The sequence below is a fragment of the Pelodiscus sinensis genome, chromosome 11 (assembly GCF_049634645.1).
Source record: "Pelodiscus sinensis isolate JC-2024 chromosome 11, ASM4963464v1, whole genome shotgun sequence".
Classification (NCBI taxonomy): Eukaryota; Metazoa; Chordata; order Testudines; family Trionychidae; genus Pelodiscus; species Pelodiscus sinensis.
The window spans coordinates 31,574,578-31,590,911 of record NC_134721.1 but is presented as its reverse complement, the minus strand read 5'-3'; the positions used below and the strand labels follow the sequence as shown (position 1 = coordinate 31,590,911).

Sequence of the window (16,334 nt, the reverse complement as noted above, 5' to 3'; positions counted from 1 at the left end):
TGCACTTGGCCCCCTACCATTTGTCTCTCCTCCACCCTGTCTCTTGATGTCTTCCCCTTTCTTCCCCCTCCCCCCAAACCCTTCCCCTCCACCCCTGCCCCTTCCCTACCTTCTGCCTTCCACACTGTGGGGCCGGAGTCTGCACTGAGGCTCCGGAGGCTGAACCCGGAGGCAGCCCCACAACGTGTCTCTGAGGAGTTTTAAAATCCCAGGCCATGATGTCACATCACACCCAGGCATCCTCCCAGCCCACCTGCAATGCGCATGGAAGCAGCAGCAGTAGCAGCTGGCGAGGGGGAGCCGCGCTGAGCCGCGCATGGCAGGGACAGTCCAGGGCCGAGAGGGACGCTCTGGGGGTGGGGTGGGAGGATGCGCGGGGGGTCCGGGGCCCGCTCAAGGCAGAGCTGAGGGAGAGACCCAGCTCCACATATTGGTGGAGCAGGGCCCCTGGCTCTGTAACTCGCCGGCACTTCTGGGTTCAGGAGTGCGGGGCCCCCTTCGGCGCGGGGCCCGATTCGGACGAATCAGCTTAAGGCCAGTCCTGACCCCAACACATCCCCCCTCTTAGAATTTCCTCCAGAAGTGTCCTTTACTGCCCAGCACTCTCCTGAGAAGTACAAAATAAAATAGTTTTTTGGTTCTGGACATCCAACACTCCTGTTATTTAAAGAAGTGGGCTGTACTCACGAAAGCTCATGATACCATCTACATGTTTTATTAGTCTTTAAAGTGCTACCAGACTGTTTGTTGTTGTTTAAGTTTTTCCTGTTACAGACTAACTCGGCTACCCCGCTGAAGCTTTTAAAATAATTTAAGTCTGTTATTCCTTAAAGCAGTGGTCCCCAATGCGGTGCCCGCGAGCGCCATGGTACCTGCCGGGGCATTTATGTGCGCCCACCTAGTCGGGGTTGTGACACGGGATGGCCAGGGGAGGATGGGCCGCACATGCTGCGGGGCCAAACTCGTGTTATGACAGGGTGTGGGGAAGTGCCAGCGGCGGGAGAACCTGCCTGGGAGCATGGAAGGGAAGCTGCAGGAGCAGGGCAGCTGGTCCGGAGCGGCGAAACGGCCGTGGTAGGAGGTCTGGCGCTGGCGCAGGTGCACTTGGCATGGGGCCGGCCGGCCGGGCGACGCAGCAGGATGACGTCACCCACTGGTGCGGTGCCCGCCACACAAAAAGGTTGTTGATCACTGCCTTAAAGGGTATAATATGCCACTTTACACTCCATTTGGGAAGAGAGGAACCTTTAGCAGCAATACATTCCTTCAATGAAAGTGCATAAAATATATGTAGAAAATAAATAGAATGTCAAAGCAAAAATGTCATTGAAATTAAGTCCTCTGTAATCCTCAGCAAATTTAAGTTTCCTGGTTTCCTGCATTGTTTTAGGCATTACAGTACTTCCAATTTTCCAGCAACTGCTTTTCCAGGAGGTTTCTCTTTCAAGCACAGCATTCAGCTAAAAATATTTTTGATTGTTGTATCACTATGTGTGTCCCAACTTTTCAAATACAGTACAGATCCATGCAGATTTCACAAATGATTGTTTCTTAACCAGGCTTTGAAAGAGGTGTTTACTTAGAACCATCTTTGAAGTAGGTGTTAAAAATTCATGTTTCATTCCAGACAGCAGAGGTACTGCAAATAGATCTGACCAGTGTAGGAAAAGAAACATGTAGGCTATCAGGGTACATAGGAACAATTAAACTAGATTAATAGGTTTTATTGATATTCGGGCTACTAGACAGTATTTAATCCTGCCTACCCTCCATGCTTCACTAGCTAGACATGGTGAACTGAATGATGAAAGGACAGCCTGAACACAATCTCAACATTCTGCTCTCAGTATAAACACAGCCTGACATTTGCGTATCACAGGTTTAGTATTACATTTCCTTTTTTACAACTGGGCGGTATTGAAAATGAACAGGAAAGGCTTCATGAAAACCTCCTACAGTAACCATAATACAGTAAGAGGGCCAACCACTCCCATTAAAATAAATATTGATCTTGGAGAGGACTTGCAATTCCATAGACACAACTGGGTTTTACTTAGACTGTCACTATGTATCCAGTGTAGTAAATACTTTTACAAACCCTGTATCTTTTCCATGTATTTCTAATTCCTACTTTCCAAATTGTGCTCTAAGCAATTTGTATTGAGCTGTTAGGACCAACAGCTACCCTGACTCAAATGCCATGCAACTCCCTTTGCTTTCAAAGCAGCTTCATGGTACATGTGTCAGACCAGAAATTGGACTTTCCCCTCTTCATGCCTTCTGAGCAATTCAGCAGGATGCATGCCAGGCTCAGTCAGAAGCAGAGAGCTGTTGGTGGGCTGAGTGCAGAGATGCCAACTCTCAAGAAAATACTCCAGCCTTGCATAGATGTCTCAGAATCTAAGGGATTTCATCACAGTATGCAGGACTCCTTTGAGCTGAGACAGCCGTATTCACTGCTCTGTCTGGGTGGACAAAAAGCTCTGTCCCACTCTTGTCCCACGCTGTGTCTACACTACGGAGTTTTTTCCGGGAAATCTGAGGTATCCTGGAAAACTCCACCGCATCCAGGGAACGCGTCTGCTCTTCTGACATTTTTTGTAGAAGTGCAGATGCACTCTTTCCGAAGCTCTGTAAACCTCATTTCACAAGGAAGAAGGACTCTTCCAAAAGAGGAGGTTTTTCTGAAATTTGGCCCACTGTAGACGGGCCAAATTTCAGGAAAGCCTCTTCTGAAAAAACAATTGGAAAAAGGAACGCAAATTGCAAAGCACAATTTGCATACCTTTTTCTGAAAAAGAAGTGTAGTGTAGACATAGCGTGATTGGAAGCCAGAGTGTCACATCTATTTCAGCATCTCCCATTGGTTCTTCCACAGGCAAGCATAATACAGGAAGAAAAACAGGGGAGATACAAACACCTGAACAAACAGGGCACCTCAAGATTCAGGTACATTTAAATGAATGCAAGTGCTAAAGCAACACCAGCAACTGCTAGAACAAATGTGCAAATCAAATTCTACTATATATTTGAGGGAGTTTGTCTGTCTGTCCAAGAACTCCTCCTAAATGGTAAGAGCTAGGACCACCAATTCGGTATACAGCTTCCTCTTTTCATAACTTACCTTAAACCAAGTTAAGGGTTTGGTTGTATTAGAACAATGGGATGTGCCTAGAATGAGATTGCTTCTTAGAAAACCATACAGCAAAGAGACTGCGCCAGCCTCAAGCCTCCCATCCCTCAGGCGTCTGTTAGGCAGGGATGTAGGCTGAGGCTTGCCCCCCACCACCTTCCGATTCATACGCGAACATTGCTGGCTATACCCCTTTGTCAGAGAGCAAGGCAACAGTGCACAGTCTGCTGCATTCCTCACTCTGGCTGGGGAGCACAGGGGGCAGATGAACCCGGACCTGCCTTAACTGGGGGACATGTACCCCTCCCCTGGTGTGCCTCCATGGAAAGGCACTTCTCATCTGGCTCCAAGCTGCTGCAGTAAGAAAGAGCTGGAGTAGTCCTCTCTCTCCAAGGCAGTCTGCATACTGAACCCCTCATCCCCAACCCCACCCCACAGCAATGATTCAAAAGAAGCATGTACATTTCCATTTTATTTTCCAAAAAACAAAAATTGAGTTAAGGACCCAAGTAATCATCTAGTAAAAAATAAGAGGTGAAAACACCAGTGGACTTTCCTCTCATTTTTTCTGCCCTCTAGTTTTTCCTATCTGCTACACACACAAGATGCCACAGTGTATTAACAGCAATTATACTGGTCACAGGGAGGTTACATCAATTGAAGTTTACATTTAAGTTAAGAACACACTCTGCTCAGTCTGGAATATGCCCTGAAATCACAGCCTTGGACAATTATATGGTCACTAAGCAATCGCCACACTTATCTAGAGCTCTGCGCTGACCTTTGAAAATCCTGTAGGAATCCTGCACCAAAAATTTTAAAATTCTGAAACAAAAAAAATTAATAACAAAATTATAAAAAAAATTATTGTGCAAATTTTTTCAAATTCTGTATATTTTGTCAAAATAACACACTATAAACACACTAGTTTCAATTATTTTAGTTATTTATTTCAAAATACCTGTGAGCAACTATGTCTGCGACAGTACAAACAACAAAAAGAATTCAGAAAATGTGTGTGTGTGGTGGTGGCGGGTGGGGGGGTTGACAAATAGAGTCCTTGCTAGGAATATTAATACAGAACTCTGGGTAATAATTAATTTAAACCACAATACAGAGGCAGAGGCAGTAAAAGGCTGGGGGAGTCAGGGGTCACAGAAGAGCTGAGGGAGAAGGAACTAATTGCTGGGAAGGAACCTGTATGTGACCTTGTAGAGTTATTGTATGTGGGTGGAAAAAGTATGGAATAGGGGTTTTGGGGGGTCATAGAGGACTATTAGGGCATGTCTAGACTGCTTCTGAAAAAGATATACAAATTAGGTGCAAATTTGCATATCTTCTTCTGATCCCTTTTTCAGAAGAGTATTTAAAAAAAAGTCTAGACGGGGTTTTTCACGTGAAAACACCTTATTCCTCAAAACATTAGGTTTACAGGGTTCTTTCAAAAAAGGGGGTTTGCGTGCGAAAAAGCCTGTCTAGACTGCTTTTTTTCCCAAAAAAACTCTGCCAAAAAAGGGATCAGAAGAAGATATGCAAAGTCACACGTAATTTGCATATCTTTTTTCAGAAGCCACAGGTAGTCTAGACATAGCCTTAGGGAGGTTACCCCATGCAGATGCTAGCCTCTCTGGTCAATCAGGAACACCTGCCTTTGCACCCCCCAGTGCACGTGTCCCTTCACTCCCACTCAGACACCCACCCATTCTCCTGTGGCCCTGTACCCCCTCCCTTATCCCCATGTGTCTGTGTCCCCACTGAGCGTCCACCCTTTACCATATGGCTTTGAACTTCCTACCCCCATCCTCATGTGGCTTTCTGCTCCCACTCAGCCCTCCCCGTTCTCCTGTAGCTGTGCATCCCATTCTTCTCTGATCATGTGGCCCTGTTCTCCCTTCCCCCTTGCCTGTGCCTACACTCCCATTCAACTCCTGCACCAGTTTGTCTTTCCCCACAAGCCATTATGAGCCCTTGTCTGGACCCCGCCCCCAGCAGCCCAATGCTGTCTGTCTGCTCATAGTTCTAGAAATGTAGCCGTGTTAGTCTAGGGTAGCTGAAACAAAATACAGGACTATGTAGCACTTTAAAGACTAACAAGATGGTTTATTAGATGATGAGCTTTCGTGGGCCAGACCCACTTCCTCGTTGCCAGCTTTGTCCACATATTCACTCTGCTGATACCATTATTGGACCTAACCAAGTGAGTTATAAGATCAAGAACACATATTCCTGCGCATCCAGAAATATAATCTATGCTATCATGTGCCGAAAGTGTCCGTCTGCTATGTACATTGGACAAATGTCTCAGACACTTCGCCAAAGGATCAATGCCCACAAAACAGATATTAGACCGGATCACAAAGAAAAAACAGTTTCTTGCCATTTCAACCAGAAAGGACATTGTCTCAACGACTTAATTACCTGCATCCTGCTTCAAACGCCTTTTAAAACTGCACTTGAAAGGGAATCCTCTGAACTGTTATTCATGCTAAAATTTGACACTTTACGCCAGGGTCTTAACAAAGACTCTAGTTATCTTACCCATTACAAAGATAGCTTCCCCAATTATCACCTCTAATATCATTAGCTCACAGACATTTACCTTCCCCCCCTCCCCGCATCCTCCTTCTGTTCTGAAATTTAATTTGTCCTTTTCATATGTGTTCATTTTTTTAATTGTATCCTTTAGTATATATGGTTGTGACTATTTTCTTCCACTATTTGATCTGAGGAAGTGGGTCTGGCCCATGAAAGCTCATCATCTAATAAACCATCTTGTTAGTCTTTAAAGTGCTACATAGTCCTGTTTTTTGTTCCTCATAGTTCCTGTCTGCTGACCTGGCCCAAGCACCATGAAGAAGGCAGGCTCTTTCTCTTTCCTAGCTGGCTGAAAATGACTGTTGTGTTCAATTGCCACAGCAGCCTCGGGTGGGCAAAAGGCAGAACTGCAGCAACTTTTGAGCAGAAGCTTTTTTCTGCACCAAAAAAATTGTGCAGCTCATTAATTATGCACACCCTCAGTAGCACAGAATTCCTCCAGGGCTACGTCTACACTGGCCCCTTTTCCGGAAGGGGCATGTTAATTTCAGAGATCGTAATAGGGAAATCCGCGGGGGATTTAAATATCCCCCGCGGCATTTAAATAAAAATGTCCGCCGCTTTTTTCTGGCTATACCAAAGCAAGCAGGAGAGAAGATTTTAGACAGTGGTTCTAGTTTCCCTGGCCTTAGAGTTCAGGCCTCTCCCTGGATATTGCTGAACTGTCCCTCCCACAGATACATTTATCCCTGGCTCAAAGTCAGTTATTTATGAAGATTAATTATTTTGCTTTTGCCTGTGGAATGTACCCAATAACTTCAGAATTAGGGTAAATAGTCAAAATATCTTCAAGGGGTTACTGCCAACTAATAGGGTTACCTGATACTTTCACAAAAAATACTGAACATGGCAGGGAAAAAATTGGCTGAGGAGAAAAATTAAAAAAAAAAAAAACCACCCTGCACACACACAAAAAAGAGTTGCTGTGCCTTTAAATCTCCCCTCTCCCCCAACCGGCCTTCCATCCAAGAGAAAAACAGAAAATATTGGACATTTTACATGAAAACATATTTTCTGTTTTTTTTTTACCAGACAGAGGCCTCAAATATCGGACTGTCCAGGTCAATACCGGACACCTGACAACCCTATCAACTAATAGAGATAGCACTGAGGAAATATCAGATAGCACACCAGAGGCCTCCATGTGTTCTTCTCTCCCTTGTTGCTGTGAGAAAGCACCACACAAAGCACAGAAGGAAATGTCTCCCCTCAGGCTCCAAATTATCCAGCACCACAATACCCACTCACTCTGTGAAAGAGCATTAAGTGCAAATCTGGAGAGTATACATGCACTTGTTAAGGTGTCTTTCAGCCACATTGTGTACACTGCTTCTGGGGCTGCCCTGCAAATCTCTGATTCTGCAGTCTCCTCTAATCTCACCAATAGCCCCAGTGTGTTCTGGAAAGTCTGCCCCCTTTTCTTTAAAGCAATGGTTGTGAACCTTTTCCGACTCCTGTATCCCTTTCAGGAGTCTGATTTGTCTTGCATTCCCCAAAGTGGCTTACACAATCAGCCATAAAAATTCAAATGTCAGAACACACTTCCGTATTTTTAAAAAGAAAGATTATTAGTATGTTCTCAAGCCCTAGAAATTGGGATCGGTTCTGCATTTCTAACTTGCATGACATTACCTCAAAGAAACAGCAACCACCATGAGAGCCTTCTAACCACTATGTTATATTACAGTAAAACGCAGGACTATGTAGCACTTTAAGGATACAATTAAAAAAATGAACACAAATGAAAAGGACAAATCAAATTTCAGAACAGAATGGGGATGGGGGGGGGAGGTAAATGTCTGTGAGCTAATGATATTAAAGGAGATAATTGGGGAAGCTATCTTTGTAATTCGACACTTTACGCTTGGGTCTGAATAAGGAATCTAATTACCTTACCCATTACAAATTTGGCTCCAAGCTGCTGCAGTAAGAAAGAGCTGGAGTAGTCCTCTCTCTGTAAGGCAGTCTGCATACTGTACTCCTCATCCCCAGCCCCACCCCACAGCAATGATTCAAATGAAGCATGATTTGTCCTTTTCATATGTGTTCATTTTTTTAATTGTATCCTTTGGTATATATGGTTGTGACAATTTTCTTCCACTATTTGATCTGAGGAAGTGGGTCTGGCCCACAAAAGCTCATTACCTAATAAACCATCTTGTTAGTCTTTAAAGTGCTACATAGTCCTGTATTTTGTTTCAGCTACACCAGACTAACACGGCTACATTTCTATCATTATATTACAGTAGTGTCTCAAGAATCCAATCAGGACGAGTACCCTACTGCGCCAGGTGCTGAATCATGTGGGGGTATAGAAAATTGCTGCAATTCCACGCCTCCATATCCGAAAGTCATTCAGCAGACCAGAGAAAGATAATATTTTATTTTGAAATAATAGTTTCCTGTCAAAGCAGTTAAACAACTGTATTTTCTTCAGGGTGCCAGGGTGGCTTGCCCTTGGGCTGGAGACCCTGGGGCCATGCTAACCGGGAACACAGAATAAGCCTCACCTGAGAGGAATCAATTTCCTGTAAAGAATAGACAATGGCTGCAGCGAAACTACAGAGAATGAGGGAGGCTCCTGTAGGGATGCCTCTGAGACCAGAGGAATTGCTCTTGCTAGGAAGGGCCAAGTTTAGGAGGAGTCCGCTAAGGCAGGGGGATAGACTTGTGTGTTTAGGGCTTGTTTACACTTACCAGGGGATAGGTGCTGCAGCAATCGATTCCCCTAGTGAAGATCTGCTAAATCAACTGTTGATCGTACTGTTGTCAACTCCGATACTCCACTGGAACAAGAAGCATAAGGGAAGTCAACAGGAGAATTTCTCCTGCCAACCCTCCTGCAGCGGAGACCTTGTGGTAACTCGACCTTAGGTATGTCAATTCCAGCTACAGTATTCACATAGCTGGAGTTGTGTAAATTAGGTTGACTTTTCCCTCTAGTGTAGACCTGCCACAGACATGGGAACTAGTGGTGGTAAGGGGGTGCTGTTACTGGCCTACCCCTCAGGGTCCTGGCTTCCTTGCAGTGTACCACTGGCTCCGCTGCCAGCCCCATGCTCAGGGACCCAGCTGCTGCCCTGCACAATGAAGGCTCTGCTGCTGGCTCCGCACCCAGGTTCCGGGGCTGCTGGCTCTGCACGTGTGGGGCTCTGCTGCCAGCCCTGTGTGCTAGGGGCTCTCCTGCTTGCTCTGCAACTCAGGGTCCTGGCCCTATGTGTGGAGGTCCCGCATGCTGGGGGCTCTGCCACCAACCCTGTATCCCGATTCCCGCATGCCAGGGCTTTGCTCCCAAACTCAGCTGGGGGAGGGAGAGAACAAGGTAAGGGGGTAAATGTTCCCACACCACTGAGAGCTGTCCTACATTCCCTTTAGGTTATTTAAAAAAAAAAAACCACCCAGACTCCAAGAAGGGCTGTGACTGGAACAGAGACTATGGATTTTGTTTAATGAGCCCCGGAGAATTGTGGGGAGAAGTACGGGGGGAGGCAGCATGGCCCTGCAGAGTCAGCCCTGATCACACAGAGGCTCTGTGAAGCAGCTACTCATCGGATTGCACACCTGCTATCTCTCTACCAACTTTTGCCTAACTGATGTTTAATCCAGCCCTAGCTATTCCATCATGGAACTGCTGAAAGGAGAATGTAATCATGGAACCGATAGCGGATCTCACCACTGTACTGGGCTCTGAAGACAAATCTAGAGATGGCTCTTTAGATTAACTGCAGTTTCAGTGACTGAGGGTAAGTTCACAAAGATCAATAATTTTCTTATTTATAGGAAATGGAAACATATAAAAAGGAGTTGGAAGGGAGAATCAGGAACTCCTGTTAGTAGTGAGAAGCAACAGAGATGTAAAGAAATTCTAATAATTACATGTTGACTCATACCTAGTGCATATTCAGTCCACTTCAGATGTGCACTGACACCTTCCCCCTTCTACCTAAAACCTGAAAGCTCACAGCAGAACATACTGGATGCACATCACGTTCACATTTCTAGCTGGCATGTGGCCTCGAATGGAGAATAAAAAGTTATAAATTCTCCAAGAAGCAAGCAATAGTAACAAAGCAATATGCTCATCATTTTTAGCCTTCAGGCAGAACATAATTTCCATTATAACCTTTCATAAAATGACACATATCTCTTCTTCTTACAAAACAGACAATTATGTTTTTGACAATAGCTGTTAAATGACTAGGTCATTATAATAACTACTGGGCTACGTCTAGACTGGCCCCTAATTCCGGAAAAGTCATGCAAAGCAGGTAAGTCAGAATAGGGAAATCCGCGGGGGATTTAAATATCCCACGCGGGATTTAAATAAACATGTCCGCCGCTTTTTTTCTGGCTTGGGGAAAAGCCTTGGGGAAAAGCCGGAAAAAAGTGTCTAGACTGGCGCGATCCTCCGGAATAAAGCCCTTTTCCGGAGGATCTCTTATTCCTACTTGAAAGTTGTCAACAGTTCCCCAAGCCGGAAAAAAAGCGGCGGACATGTTTATTTAAATCCCGCGGGGGATATTTAAATCCCCCGCAGATTTCCCTATTCTGACTTACCTGCTTTGCATGACTTTTCCAGAATTAGGGGCCAGTCTAGACGTAGCCCTGGTGTTGGAAAACTGCTATGCTAAATTCAGTCCCTGGAGACAAGGCATAGTCAGACCTTGGTCATACTCTGCTAACACTACAGGCCACTAGATTGTCCTCTCCCATAAAGCCTGCAGGAATGGGGCCCCAACAAGGGAAGATCCCCTCCCAAATATCTCACCCAAATTGTTCTATTAGGACAACGGGGTTTGCTCACCTCATGACAAACAGGAAGTTTTGGACCCAGAACATGAAGATCGGAGGGGAATAGCAGGGAAGTCCCCTTACCCTTCCATACTTCAAGGTATTGAGAACCTCCTTTGAGATGCCAGCACCTCCAAATCACACTGAAGTCAATGGCATCTGAGAAGCTAAGGAGGATGTGCCCACATCATTCTTCCTGCAGGATTGGGGCCTTAAAATATAAGCTCTCTGGGGTAGGCCACTATATTTCTGTTACTTGTTTGTACAGTGCTTAGTTGAATAGCATCCAGACCCGTGATAGGTATCATTAGACCTGCAAAATACGAATAGTAATAAGAATAGGACTAGGACTAAATACTAAACGATAGAGGTAACCATAAACACCTTTATAATATTTCTTTTGCCTAATTAATTTTACTGTGATAGTCCCCATACAGATAATCGAGAATATACTGGCGTAAGGCAGGTATGGAATAGCATAGTACTGTAGCAGGATAGGGAATGCCATCTGTCACAGTGACAGGGTGAGCTGTGCAGAACCCATTCCTCCCTTTTTAGAACGCCCCACTGGGGATTAGTTTTGTCATCTTCACTCCTCTCTGGAGGGAGCCACACAGTTCTACCCCTCTTGGACCGGGTCTCTGTGCAATAACATCCCTGTTTACTGGCCTCATTAAGAAGACAGGACCAGCTGTGTTTGGCACCTCTTAAGCCCCTTTCCTTTAGCAGCCTCTGACCAGCAGCAGATTAAAGTGACTCAAAAACAGCTTCTTTAAAACAAATGATTATTTAATCACCCAAAGGCACATAGGAAGAAGTGGAAAAGGATAAATTTCATTTTTTCCTTGCAAGATTTAGGTAAGTTCCATCTGTGAAAGTAGAAAGAATTATACTGTAAGAGAAAGATGAATTGTGCTGTAATAATTGAATAAGCTGAAGGAATACTGTTTGTCTCCGAACAGGAAGAAGAAAAGTATGTTAATGTTGTTTGTAGCTGAAACTAACACGGCTACATTTCTATCAATGTTGTTTGTAGGTATGCCTCTTATAAGCATGCATTCTGAAGGCAATACAAGGAGAAACCCTAAACCGCCTTCTTCCGTGACCACTTGAAGGTGAAGTTGTATGAACTAGATTGAGCCTTAAGGCTCAGTCCTGGATACAAGGCCGATGCTCAGCTATGGAAGAAGCACATGACCTCCCTGGCTCTTCCCTCCCTCTTGCTTCACAGTGTAAGAGAAAGATGAATTATGCTGTAATAATTGAATAAGTTGAAGGAATACTGTTTGTCTCTGAACAGGAAGGAGAAAAGTATGTTAATGTTGTTTGTAGGTATGCAGATCAGAGTGCTAGCCAGGTGGGCCTGAGTTAATAGGAAAAGGAACATTAGGTGTTAGGGAGAAAGCAATTGAGATAACCAGGGAGACATGGACAGGAGATTGCTGTGTGCTTGATGTGGAAATGAAGATACTTGACTAGCCTCACACTAATCATGTGAAGTTTTGCTCCCCTTTTAATCCTGTTAACTTGGCTTTCTTTTGACTGTATAAATCAAGGAGTTTGAACCTTGTGGGGTACTCACATTTTTCTGGGTGAATTAGCAGAGCGGCTTTGCTAATAAACAGAGCGGTCTGACAAATCTGAGTGAGTCCTGTCTGACTTTGACACATCCAGCCAAGACCTCCTACTCCTGACCTGGGAGAGACAAACAAGACCTGCAGCATTTGCTGTGTCTCTGTCACCTGTTACCCTCTCCACCTGCTGCTACCGGCTTCCTCTCCAGGCCAGAGCTTTTAACCGTTTAGTCACCCATTTGATCCTAGCCTCAGGCCTGAGAAGAATAAACCTGAATAATCTGGTTGGAGCCAGGCAAATAGTTTCCTAATTAATAGTTCTCCCATTGTTTCCTTAAGGACCCTTGGTATTCACTCTGGTATATGGCAATATCTTATACTTGTCACGGTTTCATTTCTTGCTTTTCCCCCCTGACAGGCTCCGTTGATATACATTAGGCAGGCAAGTAAGCAAGCAGGTACACTGTATGTGCTATCCATATAAAAAAATTCAGCAGTCTCCCTTATTCTTCACGCCATTACAACATTCATAATATGCAGATACCAATTCTACAGATTGCACTGGTGGTCACTGTACCTAAGAATTCCCCAGAACACGTGTTGCAAGTCTCCTCCAATTATTACTCTAACAAGGTGCTGGGTACTTTTCACAAGCCTGGTAGAGTGAAACTGACAGAGTTAGGAATTGAAGGCACATGACAGGTACATGGTAATGCAAGCTCCCCACAGGTCTAAGCTGGAGGAACTCTCTTTCGGGGTGAAAGGTTAGTTTCTCTGCTCCTTCAGTTCTTGGTCTCTCTGCTCAGATTTTCCAAAAAAAAGGCTGCTGCTTATTTCCCTTTCTTTTCTTAAACAGACCCACGGCCACAGAGAACTGGTCTGAGACTATCAAATCACATCCAGCACTGACCAGTTGGCAGATGATGATGATGATTTTTGGCCTCCACTGATCTGAATTGGATTTGAAGTGATGACCTAGATGTGAAAGGCCCTATACTGCATTGTCAGTCCCCTGAGAAATGCAGTGCCTAGTGCTCATACAAAGTTCCTAGTGCTAATGCACACTATAGGCCAATGACTGAAGTCAGAAAAAATGTCCTCGAGCCAAATTAGTAGCTCATCTTTATTTTAAACTGCAGTTACTTTATTAAATTCATCTGGGAAAGGACAAAAAATTACAAAGCACTTGATCATTAAATGTGATGTCAATTATCTCACACTTCTTATCAGTTCTCTAACCTTGCCATGAAAGTCACAATAAATATTTTCCTTCTACAATTTAACCAGAAAGTGTTTGTGCTGTATGTACAGCAGTAAAATCTTGATGCACAGAGGATTCTGATTTGATATAAACAGCACAGTTGTTTTTGCAAGGTTTGTATACACATTGGGAATCTACCCAATAAAATGTTACAGATCACAATATTGTGCTCCCAGTATACTATGAAACTGAACACCAAGCAGCAAGAGACTTATTGGCGTCTTCTGTCCACATATATTACACTTCCCAATTCTGTAAATGAACAAAGACACAGAAACAAAAGGCCTCTCCCTTAGAATCTTATGCAGACCCCGAATACACTTAGTCATACCCCTAAGGGTAAACACATACAGGCAGTCCCCGGGTTACGTACAAGATAGGGACTGTAGGTTTGTTCTTAAGTTGAATCTGTATGTAAGTCGGAACTGGTGTCCAGATTCAGCCGCTGCTGAAACTGATCAGTTTCAACAGCGGCTGAATCTGGACGCCAGTTCTGACTTACATACAGATTCAACTTAAGAACCCCAGGCACCCCCAAGTCAGCTGCTGCTGAAACTGATCAGCGGCTGATTCCAGGAAGCCCGGGGCAGGGGCTTCCTGTAGTCAGCCACTGGTCAGTTTCAGCGCTCCTCGGCGCTACTGGACCAACCCAGCAGCACCCAAACTGCTCTGCCCCAGGCATCCTGATTCAGCCGCTGCTGAATCTGACCAGCAGTGGCTGAATCAGGACGCCTGGGGCAGAACAGCTGGGGTGCTGCCCGGTTGGTCCAGTAGCGCCCAGAGCGGCGCTACGGGACCAACCGGCAGCGCCCCAGATGCTGTACCACAGGTGTCCGGAGCAAAGCCACGGAGCACGGGGGCAGCGGGACAGCCCAGACGCGCCGTGGCTGTCCTGCTGCCCTCGGGCTCCGTGGCTTTGCTCTGCTTTGCTCCCCGTTCCCCTGGTCTGCAGACGCGTCTGGGCTGTCAGCTGGCCGGGCGCTCTGCGGCTTGGCTCTGCTTTGCCCCCCCCCCTTCCCCTGGTCTGCAGACCAGGGGGACGGGGGGGGGGGGGGCAAAGCAGAGCCAAGCCTCGGAGCGCGTGGGCAGCGGACAGCCCTGTCCGCTGCCCACGTGTTCCGCTGCTTTGCTTCCTCTCCCTGGTCTGCTGGAGACCAGGGAGAGGAACGGCCCCGTTCGTAACTGCGGATCCGACATAAGTCGGATCCGCGTAACTCGGGGACTGCCTGTATACCCTTTCCAAATATTGTGAGTGATACAGGACTACTTCTTACAAACTCCACATAAATATTGGCTCTACATATAAAAAATGTATGACTCAATGGGAGAGGCATGACTCATATTATAATTAGTCCCATCTTTACAACTTCAGCACTTTTGGTGGCCTGGCTGTTTTGAAAATGCAGTTGCTAAGAGCTTCAAAGTTGTTATGATATCAGATCAGAAGTGAATAGCTCTAGTAAATGAATGAAAACCTTCTACTGACCCGTGAAATTAAAATATCAGACTTGTAAACCAAGTAACTCTGCTGTGCACAAATGGTTGCCAATTACTCTCACCATAATTATCTTGAAGTTAAAAATCTCTCATTAGGCAGAGCTGTTAAGAAATCAGTCCTGTTGTTGTTTTGCATGCAAAATTTCTGTCATCACTAGTCGGGATTACTCATGTGGAAGTAATGCAGGATTAAGTTCTAAATTAACTTTACGATTTAAAACATGAAACAAAATAAAAACAATCCAGCAGCACAGTGTCTTAAATTGGTTTTTTTTCTTCTTGATATTATCATAGCTCCAAGTCCTGGATCACTCTGAAAGTCATCAGCACTTTGAAATTTGATTCTGTACCTCACAACCTTATTAGATGTACCATCCAAGGTTAAATGCTAAATAAGAAAGTAAGAATTAAGTGTCCCCTCTCTGGAACTCCCATTGCCTTCAATGGAAGACTCATTCATGGTGAGCCTAGAGGATTAGTTCAACATGCAACTGTGGAGGAGAGATCATATCTCAGACGTACACACATCATATGCCTCAGGCTATTTAAATAGATGCTTTTTCTGTTTGTTTAGAAATAAACAAACAACTAATTATTTCCAAATTAAAGCCATGAGCCAGCAGTTCATATTCACCTGGCAATTGTAATAGACCTGATTATTATGTTCGGGTATGTGTACACTTGCACCCTAGTTTGAATTAGGGATGCAAATGTAGGTGACTGAAATTGCTAATGAAGCAGGGATTTAAATATCCTGTGCTTCATTAGCATGATCTCGCTGGCACGGTACTCCGCTCAACAACTGTTTCGAAAGTGAGTACCACGCTGGCGAGATCATGCTAATGAAGCGCAGGATATTTAAATCCCTGCTTCATTAGCAATTTCGGTCACCTACATTTGCATCCTTAGTTTGAACTAGGGTGCAAGTGTAAACATACCCTTAGTAATCTATAAGGGTAAATTTATAAAGGTAAATTCCTTCCTTGCACGAGGAATAACGGTAGTTCGAATTAGGAGCTTTAATTCAAACTACCTAGCCCGTGCCGCATGTAGCCACAGGCAGGTAGTTCGAACTATGGGGCATTTAAAAATGGCGGCACCCAGGAACATGCAAATGAAGCCCAGGATATTTAAATCCCGGGCTTCATTTGCAAGTTCGAATGCCAACATTTGCCACCCTAGTTCGAATTAGGGTGGCAGTGTAGACATACCTTAAGGTACCACAGGACTGCTTGTTGTTTTTAAAGACTAACAGGGCTACCTCTTGAGACTTTTTTCAACATTAGTGTTTGTCAGGAAAAAAGAAAACAAAAATTAAACACAACTTCAAACCACAATCAGTACATCTTGCCCCACAGCTCTTAAAACCAGCCAGCTACTCCATTTTATGAACTCTCTGCATTTGCATTAGAGCTGCTTGCTTGCTTGTGAACTAGAGAACCGTTGTGTGGCAATGTGAGTTTAGGAACCATCCTTTTGTTCT

The 16,334-nt window shown here is 44.8% G+C and overlaps 1 protein-coding gene across 12 annotated transcripts in view; it reads right to left on the bottom strand.

Annotated features, from left to right (window-relative positions):
* CARD19 (caspase recruitment domain family member 19) overlaps positions 1-16,334 on the bottom strand; it is a 58,048-nt gene that overhangs the window by 30,017 nt on the left and 11,697 nt on the right. For 2 of the 12 annotated variants that reach the window (XM_075938929.1, XM_075938933.1), the window contains exons 2-3: positions 8,426-8,514; positions 3,915-3,958 (exon numbers count right to left, since the gene is read on the bottom strand). The exons of 2 other annotated variants lie outside the window; for them this stretch is intronic. Coding sequence is in view for 3 of the 10 variants with exons in the window: in XM_075938934.1 (XP_075795049.1) it covers positions 12,102-12,243 (142 nt within the window). In the remaining 7 variants the exon portion in view is untranslated. Of the gene's footprint in view, positions 1-3,914; positions 3,959-8,425; positions 8,515-10,532; positions 10,833-12,101; positions 13,775-16,334 lie in introns of those variants that run through there. 8 more of the 12 variants (XM_075938928.1, XM_075938930.1, XM_075938932.1 and 5 more) reach the window with 7 other exon arrangements.